At 35.7% G+C, this 14,666-nt stretch overlaps 1 protein-coding gene across 3 annotated transcripts in view; it reads left to right on the top strand.

Moving 5' to 3' along the window:
* The window catches only part of LOC145676636 (uncharacterized), a 35,791-nt gene extending 21,488 nt beyond the window's left edge, over positions 1-14,303 (top strand). For 2 of the 3 annotated variants that reach the window (XM_081747471.1, XM_081747472.1), the window contains exon 3: positions 4,719-9,817. In XM_081747471.1, coding sequence (XP_081603597.1) covers positions 4,719-5,982 — 1,264 coding nt within the window. In that variant the 3' untranslated portion in view covers positions 5,983-9,817. Of the gene's footprint in view, positions 1-4,718; positions 9,818-13,558 lie in introns of those variants that run through there. The other variant, XM_081747473.1, reaches the window with a different exon arrangement.
* Positions 14,304-14,666: the final 363 nt, after the last annotated feature.

A 14,666-nucleotide genomic window follows, 5' to 3' on the forward strand; every position in this document is an offset into this window, starting at 1 on the left:
AATAAAAACCTAAAATTCGGTATGCTTATACGTTTTCGTTAGCGTTAACTAAGTAATTCGCAAAAATATAAATTTCCAAATGTAGAGTGGTTTTATGGCAAACTGAAAAATCTTCCCCATGTTATTTATATGGGATATCTTCTACACCCCAAAATGTTTAGAGACTTCCGGCAGGACTAGAATGATGAAATTTCGTAAGAGTGTAGCCTTCCGGGACCAACGTACAGGAAAATTGCCAAAAGTGAATATTTTTAGTTTTTAAGGGGTCTAAAGGAGGGGGTGAAGCAATTCCCATGTTATTTAAATGTGCGTTTTCTTAGGATAAAAAAAATATTATCTTTAGATAGTTGAAATAGTAAAAAAACTAAAAATTTTGTAGAATTGTGGTTTTAGGAGGTGCGAGGCCGTAGGCTGAGTAAACGTGAGGATCTAGGGTGCGAAGCCCCCAGTTGTGCCAAATTCAGAAAATGTGATTAAAGAGCAAATGAACAAAATTCACTCATCGTGCAAAGGCTGATACCTAACAGATGGAGGCCGTAGTCCGAGCAAACGCGGGTGCCTGGGGGCGTATACTAATACAAAATCATTACATAAATTTCATCTTTTGGACAAAACAGACTGTAAGTACGCTCAAAAATGATGTTTTATAAGCGTAGTTGCAATCCTTGGTGTAAAACTTATCTCTACTTTAGAAATTCCATCGTTTTCTGGTTAAAGTGCAACTCAATTTCCATTTAGAGAAAAATTATATCATTTCTATCGTAATAGTTTCTCAGGAAACGGCTGTTAAACGTTATACATATATTTATAGCTAGATGTCTCTACGGTGCAGATTAAGGATACGTGTACAAGTACAAAATCATTACCTAGATAGATAGGACAAAACACATTCTTAGTACGTTCAGAAATGTAATTTTGTAAGGGAAGTTGCAATTCTTGGAGCAGTTTTACTTTATTGGCTTAAATATCATAGCTAACATTCCAGCGTTTTCAAACTACGCGATTAGCACCATTTTTCTGGTTTAATACTCCACGGTTATAGTCCGAATCTCAAAGGATCAGTGGTGATGATTATCAAAATGGTGGACTGAAGGAAGTGGGAAAACAGCGAGAAAATCCAAGCACACTATGGGTCCTACGTAAAGTCTTCCTGGCGAAAAGTGGGATCGAAACAAAGATCTCGTGCGCCAGAAGTAATCTATCTACTTAGCTATTTATAGCTAATTTTATTAAAATCTGCTAGTATATTTCACCTACTTCAATTCTCCAAGTGTTTTGCAAGTACTTGCTTTTGCACCATGATTACTGTACTTCATATATCACATGATCTTCAACAATAACAAGCTCAAGTATGAATTGTCTAATTCTTGTTTATAGTGGGATATATTCAAAACAATCTTTCAGTACTGGTTCATACTTCATACTATGCACACCTGAAGATACTAACAGTTCCGAATAAGAACACTTTTATCCAGAAACAATCGAAGGATTTTTCCAAGGGCGGGGAGGGGCAAAAGACCGACATACATTGGTGCACATAACACATAATGCGAAACAGTTATTTTTAGGTTTATTGCATATCTTTGTGGACTATATTAAATAGGTCTATATTAAATATTCTTGTAGGTGTAACCAAATATAATGTGCCGTCACGTGTGTTTCTGGATAAAAGCGTTTAGAAACAACCAAACACCTTTCGAAAATGCAATGTAAAGCGATTGTTCCCTTGCCTCCGCTGCGGATGCTCATGGCCTTATCGTTGACAGAGCATATTGCTTTGTTCAATTATGTCATTCACCTAGTTCGCCCGAACCGGTTATCAAAATTACTCGGGTTCTTATAACCGGTTTTTAAAATTATATCTCCACTTCCATATCCGTTAGTTACAGAAACAACAATTTTCTAACGTTACGAGATGTCAAGAAACCTTTAAAACTTAAAATGAGTGAGTATAGAACCAGGCCGGTAGCCAGCCCAAGAACACCGTCTTCCACAATGAATACCGTCATGTTCATGGGTCTTCTAAAGATACTCCTGTTTCCTCCCTTCTTCTCATTCCATCAATTCTTCCATCACCATTCACTTGCCTTAATCATCGTCTTCCTTAGCATAAAGGGTATAATCATCGGATGTTAAATTGAAATATTTCATTTTTTCATTTTTCCCAGGCCTGCTGGGTTGGGAGTCCCGTTGAAGTTAGTTTCGAAGCAAAGCGTTTCGGAGACAAATGTCATTGTTTAATGTTTAGGTGGTCACACGGTAAAGTGATACTTAAATGGCAATACAGTTGCTTTCAGATAAATTTTATTAGCCTATTTACCCGGTGTGCCAAATAGGATGCAATTTGCAAGTTGAAAGACGCCATTACTCTTTAACCCTTCCCCAATAAGTTTCCGTATCTTGCAAAATGCGTACGTTTTGATCTTACCATTCTGTCGAGCACCCACGAAAACATCCCAGTACTAAAAATGAAGCGTGTATGTCAAAAAATGGTTTCTTCAAACTTTTTTCAAAATCTGTTCAATTTTGAAATTTTAACGCTCATAATTCGAACAAGCTTGCGATCGAGGATTTCTTCGGTTGCCTAATTGTTTCATATGTAAAAAGAAGTCGACTGAGCATAGTATCAATATGAAGTCAGAGTAACACCCCTCAACCTTCCCTAATAAGTGAAATTAATTAGTATTTTCCACTAACGGATTCAGGCAACTATTCGTATTTATACGAAAGCTCAAAAACATAAACAGATTATTTTTAAGAAGATATATTTTACCTAAGCAAATTAAGTTTCAGCAAAAATTAAGAAGGAAAGGAAAGAAAGAAGAAAAAAGAAATAACACATATTAGGCTACATATTTAACGTTTAAAATGATTATTGTATTTCTTGTATTTCACGTGTGTATAATATTTACGTGGAAAAAATGTAAAACAACGAAAAACGGTAATATAATATTCATATTCCGTAATGAGACAACTACTTGTAAAATAATTTATGCTTGTAAGTAAAAATTTCATAAAACTGAGCACAGGAGTGGCAAAATCAAACAGCAAGCGCCATCTTGCGTACTCATCTAAAACTGATTGGTTTCCCCTTATATGTTACAAGGTAGGTTTTACGTCCTTTCTCTTACCTTTATGTAACACTGATTCACACATTTATTGTTACTATTAGTATGGTCAATACACTGTATTCATTCAGTATGACAGCTTGGCAAGGTTGGCAGTCACTTGCTTTCAGCTTCTCAGACTTCATGTTGTGAGAACCATCAACAAGCATGATACGAGCTTGTTGTAACAATGTTATTGATGATTGTTATAACTGGCCTATTCCAACGTTCAGTAAAACGTATTATTATTATTATTATTATTATTATTATTATTATTATTATTATTATTATTATTATTCAAAACCATGGTTCACTGCTACAACCATGTAATTATTATTCTTTCTAGATTTGGAATTCTTATGTGTGCAACGGACTACATCCTAACGCGAAGCCAAGCAACGTTAGTAAACCGTTTCATAGAAAATCGCCTCTATAACGTAATTATAGTGCTTGTTGAAAGAACAACAGTAGCCCTGAATGGCTATCGTAGCCCCAATCGTTTACCAGTACATCATAAGAACACCTGATCTGGTTTGTGTACCATATTGTGTATATTGTCACGGACGTTGCGTGACAATGATGTCTCCGTGTCCATACGAGTTACGGGGAAAATCCCACACTTCATATTTTCTTGTAAACATAAAGGTATCATTGACTTCAATTTGACGATTAGACCCGTGTAGTTCTTACATTTTTTTGGGCGTGTCATTTTCATTACTCGTTCCTGTAGTTTGGAAGGCGAGGGAATTATTATGCAGTGTTACAAACCCCGCACACCTTTGGTGTATCTCGAGAACGGTTAGAGATATCGCTTTCGAACAGACGCTATTAGGATTCCTGAATCTTACATAGACTTTCTATGGTGTTTCCAGCATTACTTCATATTGGCACTTTTCCTCCTATGGCAAATGCAAATTTTCAATTTTTTCCGCTTTGCTGTGGCAACCCTGTTACTCACTGGATGCTGTGCGTTCTCTGGTTTACTCATTCGGTTACTCCTTTTCATTCCGTAGTATTATTTTTCTTGCCTTTTTGCTAGTTTTGCTCTACAGACACTTTAATTTCTTGATCTTTGAAGCTTTATAACTTCCTTATTTGGCAACACTGACAGGTGCGGTTTCGCTTGTTGGTATTCACATTCTAAACTAATTCTTTTGATGGCATTAACCCCTATATGTTCTATTTTAAAATAAATAAAACTTTGTACAGTGCTGGCAACACTGTTGACCTGATAACATTGTGTGGTACCTCAATAGACGTCCCTTTCCACATGTATCTGGATCCACCACATTCTTGCTAATATATCTTCTGGTTTCCGATTTATTCAGGGCTGTCCAACATTACTGAACCACCCTGTATATGTATACTCACATCGATAAGAAGAACTTTTCTTACGTATCAGATCTCATATAAATGATACAAAAAGCATAGAAGGAACACGTCATTGTTATCACGTATGATACAGATGGTAATAACAACTGCAAAAACATGCTTTAGGATGCAATAACAAATACAACAGATAACAAGTATTTTATATGGAACTGTTTGCATATCATTAGTTTTTCTTATTGAACTCGATATCCGTGAGCGTCTTTATTGAATTTGTTGCAGGTTACATAAAAGCACTGATTGCAGCAAATCATATATGTTTACTACACGGAAGGAAATAAATTGTCATTCAGGTGGGAAATCTCATATTTGCAAGCAGCCTTACGCAGGGTTTCCCCAATCAAATTTAGGAACAGATATGTTAAAACACACCGGTGAAAAACCGGACATATTCCGAGAATGTAGAAACGAATCCAATGTACGTTCAAGTTTGGTTGGACACATGTTAATCCAAGCAGGTAAAAAACTTCTCATTTGCCATGAATGTGGAAAGGGATTCTATAATCGTTCAAATTTAGCTAGACACATGTTAATACATACTGGTGAAAAGCCTCACACATGCCAAGATTGTGGGAAAGGATTCAATCAACGATCCCATTTGGATATGCACATGTTAATTCATACACGTGAAAAACCTCACACATGCAACGTATGTGGCCAGAGATTCAAGTATAGCGCAAAATTAGGTGAACACATGTTAATGCATACAAGTGAAAATTCTCACACATGCCAAGAGTGTGGTGAAAGATTTACAAGTAGTTCATATTTGAAGAAACACAATTTGATACATACAGGTGAAAAATCTCACACATGCCATGATTGTGGAAAGGGATTCAATCAACGTTGCAATTTGGTTAAACACGTATTAATACATACAGGTGAAAAACCTCACACATGCAACGTATGTGGCCAGAGATTCAAGCATAGCGCAAACTTAGGTCAACACATGTTAATACATACAGGTGAGAAGCCTCACGCATGCCAACATTGTGGTAAAAGATTTGCACGAAGTTCATATTTGAGAAGACACATGTTAATACATGGAGATAATAAATTTCTCATATGCCATGATTGTGGAAAGGGATTCAATAATAGATCCCAATTGGTTAGTCACGTATTAATACATACAGGTGAAAAGCCTTACGCATGCAAAGTATGTGGCAAGAGATTCAACTATAGTTCAACCTTAGGTGAACACATGTTAATACATACAGGTGAGATGCCTCACGAGTGCCAACGTTGTGGTAAAAGATTTGCACGAAGTTCATATTTGAAAAAACACATGTTAATACATGGAGATAAAAAAATTCTTATATGCCATGATTGTGGAAAGGGATTCAATCATAGATCACATTTGACAAGACACGTATTAATACATACAGGTGAAAAACCTCACACATGCAACGACTGTGGGAAGGGATTCACTCGAAGTTCAGCCTTAGCTGTACATATTTTAATACATACAAGTGAAAAGCCTCAGACATGAGAGGATTGTGCAAACGGCTTATATGAACGTTTCGGTTTGGCTAGTCACATGCTAGTACATACAGGTGAAAAGCTTCACAAAGGCCAAAGTATGCTAAACATTTACACGAAGTTCTTATTTAAAAAAACCTTGATAAATACAGGTGAAAAACCTCACACACGCAAAGTGTATGTCAAGGGATTTGATCAAAGTCCAAGTTTAGCTGTACAAGTTAGTACATACAGGTGAAAAACCTCATACCTGCCATGAGTGTGGAAAGGTGTTATTTATAATAAAGTAAGTTACAGTAAGCATTGTTTTATATTAGTGTGTTCATTTATATACGGAACTATATATATATCATATGGAATTAGTGTCTCCTCAAAGTAGTTTCATACCTTGTAAACAACGTGTTTCTTGGTTAAAAACGCAAGCTCATACTGATCCGTGTAAAATTTTCCGTTCTTACTATTGTGATCTTTGAAAAATATACTTATGATAGTTTGAAACTGATAAAAAACATAAGTAAGTGTTTCTTATTTAAGTTTCCTTTTAAACGTGACACGCTTAATAACGCAAGACCATACCGTAGCCGGGAAAAACTGATCTGTTTGCTGCCTCCGATCTCAACAAAAGTCAAAGGACCAGAAACAATAAATAATTCACTTTATAATTATCGCTATATTTGGTACCCGAGCCATGGTCAGTCTCTGTTTGTAAACAAAGGCTTTACACATCGCGAGTTTCTGAGTTTGATTCACTGACTCTCTTTGTTATAACTTCATGCACACACACACACACACACACGTATATATATATGCGCAAGCAACGATGTATAGTCATGCCAAACAAAGATAAGAGGCTCTATAATTAACTATATGTAATAAGAGGCAAGGCAATAAATAGTAACAACGATATTTAAATATCTAATTCTAGTTCTAATCTAATCTAGTTAAATGTCTAATCTAGCTCCTGCATTTGCAGGATGATTAATGAGCATTGCCTCAACGTGTAGTGTTCCCTAGATCCGTTGGGACAACGCATAATTGCTGCTAATTCTGAATCATTAGTCAATTGGAGAGCTATCTAAATAAAGTGGCATTGCACTACGGTCCAAAAAGCGGGATACGTGAGAGCCGATGAACTGAACATGCATCTCCCAGTTAAAGAAGCGGAACTTACGATTGTAAATCTACATGAATTCAAAAGTGCGTTTAGTACTTCCCTTTATTTGTTAGCAAATTTTATCACTTCTATATTAAACAATCTCGTTGTCTCAGAAAACTTAAGATGTGCTACTGTTCTGTTCCCCAGGACCACATATTTTTGGGGGATACTTGGATATTAAGGAATAAATTGATCTAGAATTACCGATAAGGCCACTTCTATATTAAACTTTACTCCTTGCGAGGAATCCTGGTATAAATGCTCATTCGAAAATGAGATTTCGTGTAGCTGAGTATTAAATACAATGTAGATAACAATTTTATCAATGATTTCCGGAGGGAATGAGGTCTCTGAAGTGCAGCTTTAGGCGCCAGAATATGTTGATTTGGATGCACACTTTGTTAGCCTTTTGCTTCAAACGCCATACTTCTGACTCTTTCAGGTTATGTGTAAAGGTACCTATATAATGCTTTCCTATATATTGTCCAGAGGACTACACATTATACATTTGGATTCGGTAGCCAGATCAGAGTTCGGTTGCCGTTTTATCTCGTAGAGTTGTAATTTATGCCATTTGCGACGAATTTGATAGATAGTCGTACGTTCTTTAAGCTTAAGTTAACTGGGCGCCACACTATATATCCAGTCGCCATTCTTCGAGCTCTGTACACATATATTTTATGCTTTGGGATTTCAAGCTCTCTCCTAATAAGGTTTCGGTTACGCCACTTAAGTCAGATACTCTACTCATGGACTTGCTATGAATATGCAGTTTTATTTCGCCTTTAGATTAAGTATACCTTTTATTTTAATCTAAAAGTGATGCTATGATGCTATCATGCTAAAATGTATCTAAAGGTGATTTTATTTCATCTTTAGATTCAGCATAAGCTATAATATTTCTAGGAATGAAATCGAGAATGGACCACCACTTTAACAATCTGATTTTATTATCAATTAACTACATTAGCATATAATTACAATTTTACGTTTATCGGCTTACGGATTTTCAGTTTCCATTCCAACAGTATTAGGGGCGCAATAGCGTAGTCAGTAAATATTACCAGTTTGCCTACCAACTGAAGGAATCAAGTTCCAATTCGTCTACGGGCGGTATTTTTTTGTAAATTCATCTTCGTTCCGTTGTGGCTGTGGGACCGAGCGGCTTAAAAAGCAATAGTTTCAACTTTCTATTAATACAAAAGTGCCATAGAGAAATTCTGACTGCTTAAGTTTCAAAGCATGGAATAGTTATGTCCATTTCGACGACGGATGACACACAGCGGGCTTTTATTAACCAGAATAGGATACACAGTTCGCACAAAGAAGGCAATGGAATATAAGAAACTCAACAAATTAGTTGCCAGAGTATTACGGTTTCTCACTAATGTTTCATAATACGAAATATATTGACGTTCAATTTTTCTGACAACCACAATAATCTTCAACAGGAACCTCAACGCTCTGTATAAAATTGAAAATATTATAAGAACTTATAAAATTAAACATATGAAAAACTAGCTCAAACTCATCCACTGCTTGTTTCAACTTTTAGCTCTTGTTTTGAAGATTATAAGTTCTGTAGTTGAAGGTTCCTTGACTTTCTCCCAATCACTCGCTTTGGATTTTGGTATGTTTCAACAGTTTTATCAGTGTGAACTTAGCATAAAAATATTTAATGCAACCGGAATACGAATGTCTCTATTTTAAAGGAATTCCTGATACGAAAGAACAGATATCATAATTCCCTAAAATGTAACGTAGGTCCGTTAATGAGCAAATAGAGCAAATCCAATGGCGGACACTAAATGATAAATTAAGTGTGAAAATGGCATCATCTATTTTCAAGATTTTTTTTTTATTGAAGTATCATGAAGAATGTGCTGTTTATAAAAAAAAATAGATTATTACAAAGTGAGAATCAATCTATGTTTTAGAAGCTTCCGTTTTGAAAATTTCAATGCCTAGAATGTTACAACAGGCAAAATTCGTAGAAAATTATGTGTTATTGTAAAATAATGAGCCATACGCGTGTAGAGAATCATGACATCGCCAATGACTTAAATATCCATCACAAAACAGTGGTAACCATTTGAAGATAACTAGCTACGAAAAAGAAGCTCGATGTTTGCTCGCCGTATAATCTTCCTTAAAACATTTATTAGATCGGATTTCTCTCTATAAAACTCTACTGACACAACGAACTCCAGGCATTTCTGAAGTTGTTATTGATAAGCAATGAAAAGTGGATAACCTACAACAACAATGTCAAGAAGATCGTTATAGTAGTGAGGAGAAGGCCCGCAGTCAATTCTTTCAGTTCTAACATTCTTTTACATTATCTGGTCTTCCGTATTGATTAAGTGCTATTCTTGTATTTCTTTTCCAATATTAGGCAAAAATTCAAGCTTGAAATGAATCGACTCAGTTTATTTATAGGATACTATACGACTTATTGGATTCCGTTAGAGAAGATTCGTCCCAAAAATCAATTGTGCGAAAAGAGTGCTACAAGTTGTAAATTAATTTTGTTTCTGCATAAGAACAACAGTTTGTTAAGGGTAATTGTTATTTACCTATTTACTTACGTTCTCCGTAGCTGTATACAATAACTAGTATTCGGTAACTTATAATCTGTATAACTAGTGGTAAAATGTTTTTTGTATTTGTTTTCCTTTGAATTCTTTATAACAACTCTATTAATAAATAAGTAATTTCTTTATTATCTGAGTTCCCTATGCCTATAATTATCCTCTAATTCCCATGCATGAGAAATGAACACTTTTTGCTGTGAGTGGTTGTGGGTGAATTTAATATTTACATGTGTTTAATAATAACGTATTACTTAAGCGTTTTTGGCACACATCAAAGTATATACTTAAACATAGAGACGTACCTATTGTAATGTTATTTATTTTGTGCTAACTCTACATCGAATTTCAAACAATATGTTCATACGTATTTAATGGAATAGGTTTCTCATATATTTTGGAATGCCAATGCCAATGTCCGGAGTAAATCACTTTCAAATATGCTCATGGAAAACTTTTTTCTATGTTCTTAATTAGCGCTGTTCGATACACTAGTTTAAAAAAATCATATATGGATTGTACGGATCAATTATCGTGCGTTATATTTGACTCCTTGTCTCATTTCACACTCCTTACAATTTCTCTGTCGTATTAGTGATATTCTAACACTACAGACAGTACAACACTTCATCTTCGGGTTTGTCCATCCTCAGTAGCATAATTGATGGGCCGATGTCAATCAACATGGGATTTGTTGGTGGGATCGATGTCGGTGTCGATGTGGATCGATGCAGAATGGCAAACATTTTGCCGACATTGTCCAAGATCGGCAAATCTATGTCGATAGACATAAGCGTCCATGTTGACCTATGTGGGTCCCATGATTCTTCCAGATCAATGTTGGCACCACAATAATCTATGTCGCCCATCTAGATCTGCCTTTTATCAACATCATCCATCTTGATCCCTGGTTGAACAATATCGGCCTATGTGGCATCAATATCGACCCATCTAGATCTGCTCCATACTCACATCGTCGTTCTAGCTCCCATGGTTAACCGCTGTAGCTCTATGTTCTTTGTAAAAAGAACGGAGCTATTCAAATGTACTTGAATCGCCCAGTACTTTTCACAAGGAACATGCAATAGGCGATATTTCTGATCGCCCAGCTACTATACACAATTGCGTAACGTACGAGCTCAGCCTATTTCTTTTCACACTAAATGATTAAATATAAAATTTTATTCAAATCTGATTGCGCATATGTTCATTTGTAGGGCATGTAGATATGGGTTTGACCCATATAGAGCTACATCGGTTAACCATGGAAGCTCGAATGAGAATGTGGATATGGGGAAGATCTGGGTGGCAGATCCCACCCACATCGGTAAACTAGATGCGACCATATAATTTTTACCGATTTACCACCAGATGGATATATCACCACATCATATTTGAATAGGGCCATGTACTGCATCTCTGGTGCACGCTACATGCTTCGTCCACCGTTTTCGATTCAAGTTATGTTTTTCTGATAAAAATAGAAGAAAATGACATCAGATACATCTGACATTTTTTCAAAATCTCACTGGTGCAAGTAGTTTTGCCGCACTTCTATGCCGGAGCAAAGAGGGCGGTCGGTCATTTAGCATGTTCCAGAGATGCAGTGTTTAGACTAAGCAAACTAGTATGTAATAAAAACACTTTCAGTTGAAGTAATCTCATTTTTATTTTTTAAAAATAATTAAAATAAGATTTTGTTCTCTTCCATACGAAGAGTACGCAGGAACTATGAAGGGCACGTTTTCTAATGCTCAGAAAATTCTTTCTCAGCACCAAAATGTATGGTTAAAATGGTGAAAACACGTAATTTGCTCCCGTGTACATTCACGAGTGGACTCCGACCTGTTTTCTAGTGTGGAGAAAACATTTTTTGAGTACACTGAAAATGTGACCTTCACTGTTCTTAACGCGTATTCTTCATATACATCATAGTTTCCTTCCAGTGAAGAAGGAACTAGTTCTTGTTACGCAACGTGTGGAAATTATTTAGTTTATTCAAAAAAGGGTTCACTGAAAAGTGGACATTTTCCTGACCCTTATGTCAATATATCATGTGTATAATAAAATTAAACATGTAAAAATCATATACACTCTACGTCAACAAAAGCCACTGTTAATAAATTTATTTCAAACATCGAATTTTTCCGTTACATATCCCGACTAGGAAAACTAATATATAACAAGAGAAACTATGGAGATAATATTTATCTTTCTACTTAACCTGAAATAATTTAGTGAAAATTTAGGAAGTTCTTTTCTTCTGTAAATTATTAGTTTCCCATAAATTTTAACTTCTCTACGTTATTTTCTTTAGGATGTGCACTTCCAATTCTAATTTTTTTATATTTTTGTGTCATCCAGAGAATGTACTACTTTAAAGTAGCATTGCTATATAAATTTTAATTGCCTCTCCCGTCATATAAAAACATGCACTATATAAACAGCTTTTTCCTAATGAAATTACACTAAAAAGTAGTGTTAATAGCCGTTTGCCTTCCACACTGGTAAGATGCCGTATGTTATATAAAAAAACAAATTTGATCTCAATAAACTGTACTTTAGAACCCTCACTATACTAACAATACAAACATTATTTAACTCATTCGTAATGTTTCTTTTTTCTTCTATTTAAAGTGCATTAATATTGAGAAGCTTAAATATCTGCAGCAACAGAAAGAATATTAGTTTTGAGAATTGAATAAATCAGCATTTTTGTAGATGGTGGCCAGCATGGAACTTTCTTATTTAAATGATAGAAAAAAGTATAAAATTCTGACCTAGTGAAAATGGTCTTTGCTTTCTCTTCTGGTTAGTATAGATAGTAGAACACCCAAATTTATTCATTCTTCACTTTTTTCTGCTTAGTACAAACAAAGTAGGACGCTCATTTTTCATTTTTTTCTTTTTCTGATAGATATCAATTTACTCCTTCGTTTTAAATATTACAAAAAGGTACAAAATGCTGAGCCAGTTAAAATTAACCTTCTTCGCCTTTTTATGCTTAGTACAAAACTGAATAAGTCACACAAATTTATCCGGCGCTCTGTTTTCAAGTTATTAAGGGTTAAATATTTGACATTTGACCTCGATGATCAGTACTTTTGGGACGTGCACTAGTTGATGACATATTACAAAATGTGGAAACATTACCTCAATAGTTTGCTCCGTTTACGAGTTACTCGCGTTTAAATATTTGACCTTTAAACTCGATGGTTAGTACTTTGGGGACACATAGTAGTTGATGACCTATTATGAAATATGGAAACATCACTTAAATACGTTGCTACGTTTACGAGTTATTCGCGTTCATATATTTAACCTTTGACCTCGATGGTAAGTACTTTTTTGACATGTCGTAGTTGATGATCTGTTACTAAATGTGGAAACAGGACCTTAATATGTGGCTCCGTTTACGTGTTATTCGAGTTAAAATTGTTGTTTTTTGACCTCGATGGTCAGTACTTTTCGGACGTGTAGAAGTTGATGACCTACTGCTAAATGTGTGTATCACCGTTGATTCGCATGGCTTGAGAAAGTAGAGAGGTCTAGGTATAATGCGAATCTTCGGCGATTCATAGGCTCACTGAAACAATAACAATGGGAATCACTCATGATTTGCATTATAGCAATGTGTCACTAAGCCTTTTCTGAAGTGAATGAAGTAGAACAAAATTAAAGAAAGGTGGGTATGGTTATTGTCAGAATCACATAAAAGACTGGCAAATTTGAACCTACTGCATGTGAACTAACCTTGGAAAAGTGCCTCATAATTAAACTAAGTAACATAATACAACGATTTTTGTTTAGCTACAATTTCCTGTATTTTAATTTTCTAGGATCTTTGGGACGGATACATCCAATGGTGGAGTCCTTCCCACTGAGAGGAATTGGCTCAGGACGCAAACGGTATCACACGCAAGCAACTGATGAACCTTGCATTCGACTATGCAGAGAGAAATCATATCAACCATAACTTCAACAGGGAGAACAAGAAAGCTTGGAAGAATTGGGTATATGCATTTTGCAAAAGGAATAATAAGTTAATATTGCGCTGAACGGAGAAGTGCAGCCTTGGAAAAGTAATTGGCTTCAACAAAACTCATTGCACGGTATTTTTCAACGAGTTACAGACAATCTTACAACACAAACAATTTCCATCTACTAGAATGTTTAATATGGATGAAAGTGATATTTCAACTGGCCGAATTTAAATTTCAAAAGTACTTTCGCCAATCGGGAAATGGCAGTGGGTAAAGTTGTCTGGTGAGAGGGAACAGATTATTACTGTTCTTTGATGTATGTCTCTAACTGAAATTTACGTGCCTCCAGCAATCATATTTCCCAGAAAAAGAATGAAAATAGAGTTGTATGAAGATAGGCCTGCAGAAAATTTACCTCTAGTCTCAGATTCTTCAATATAACTACTCAACTTATTTGGATTGGTTGAAACATTTCTCTCACCTCGTGAAGTCCACTCAGAATGATGGAGTGTCTCTCGTTCTTGATAACCACACCACAGACTACACTTTAGAAGCAGTACAGTATTGTAGGAATAATTTCATTAACTTGCTTTCCCTCCGCATTCAAGCCACATGCTCCAGCCCCTTGACAAGTTGTTCGAACCTCTCAGAATTGTGTTTGCAACTGAATATGATAAATGCATGGTGAACCATCGTTAATCATCCGGGAGGAGGAATAATACAAAGAGACATTTCTCGCATCTTCGGCCTTGCATACTTGAGAAGGCTATGTGTTCGTGGCAGGCTACAAGGATCCACCCTTTCAATCCTGACGTGTTGAGCGATGTAGACTTCCAGCCTTAAGCGTTGACCAAGTGTGCTCTGCTGACAGCAGAGAGATTGGTGCAAAAACATTAGAAAAATGAAATGAAATATTTGAGTTTTACGTCCCTCGGTTATGCCGGTTAGGCTAAAGGAGACGGTG

This window comes from Thermobia domestica, unplaced genomic scaffold (assembly GCF_964235325.1).
Source record: "Thermobia domestica unplaced genomic scaffold, izTheDome1.hap1.1 HAP1_SCAFFOLD_255, whole genome shotgun sequence".
In the NCBI taxonomy this organism is placed as follows: Eukaryota; Metazoa; Arthropoda; class Insecta; order Zygentoma; family Lepismatidae; genus Thermobia; species Thermobia domestica.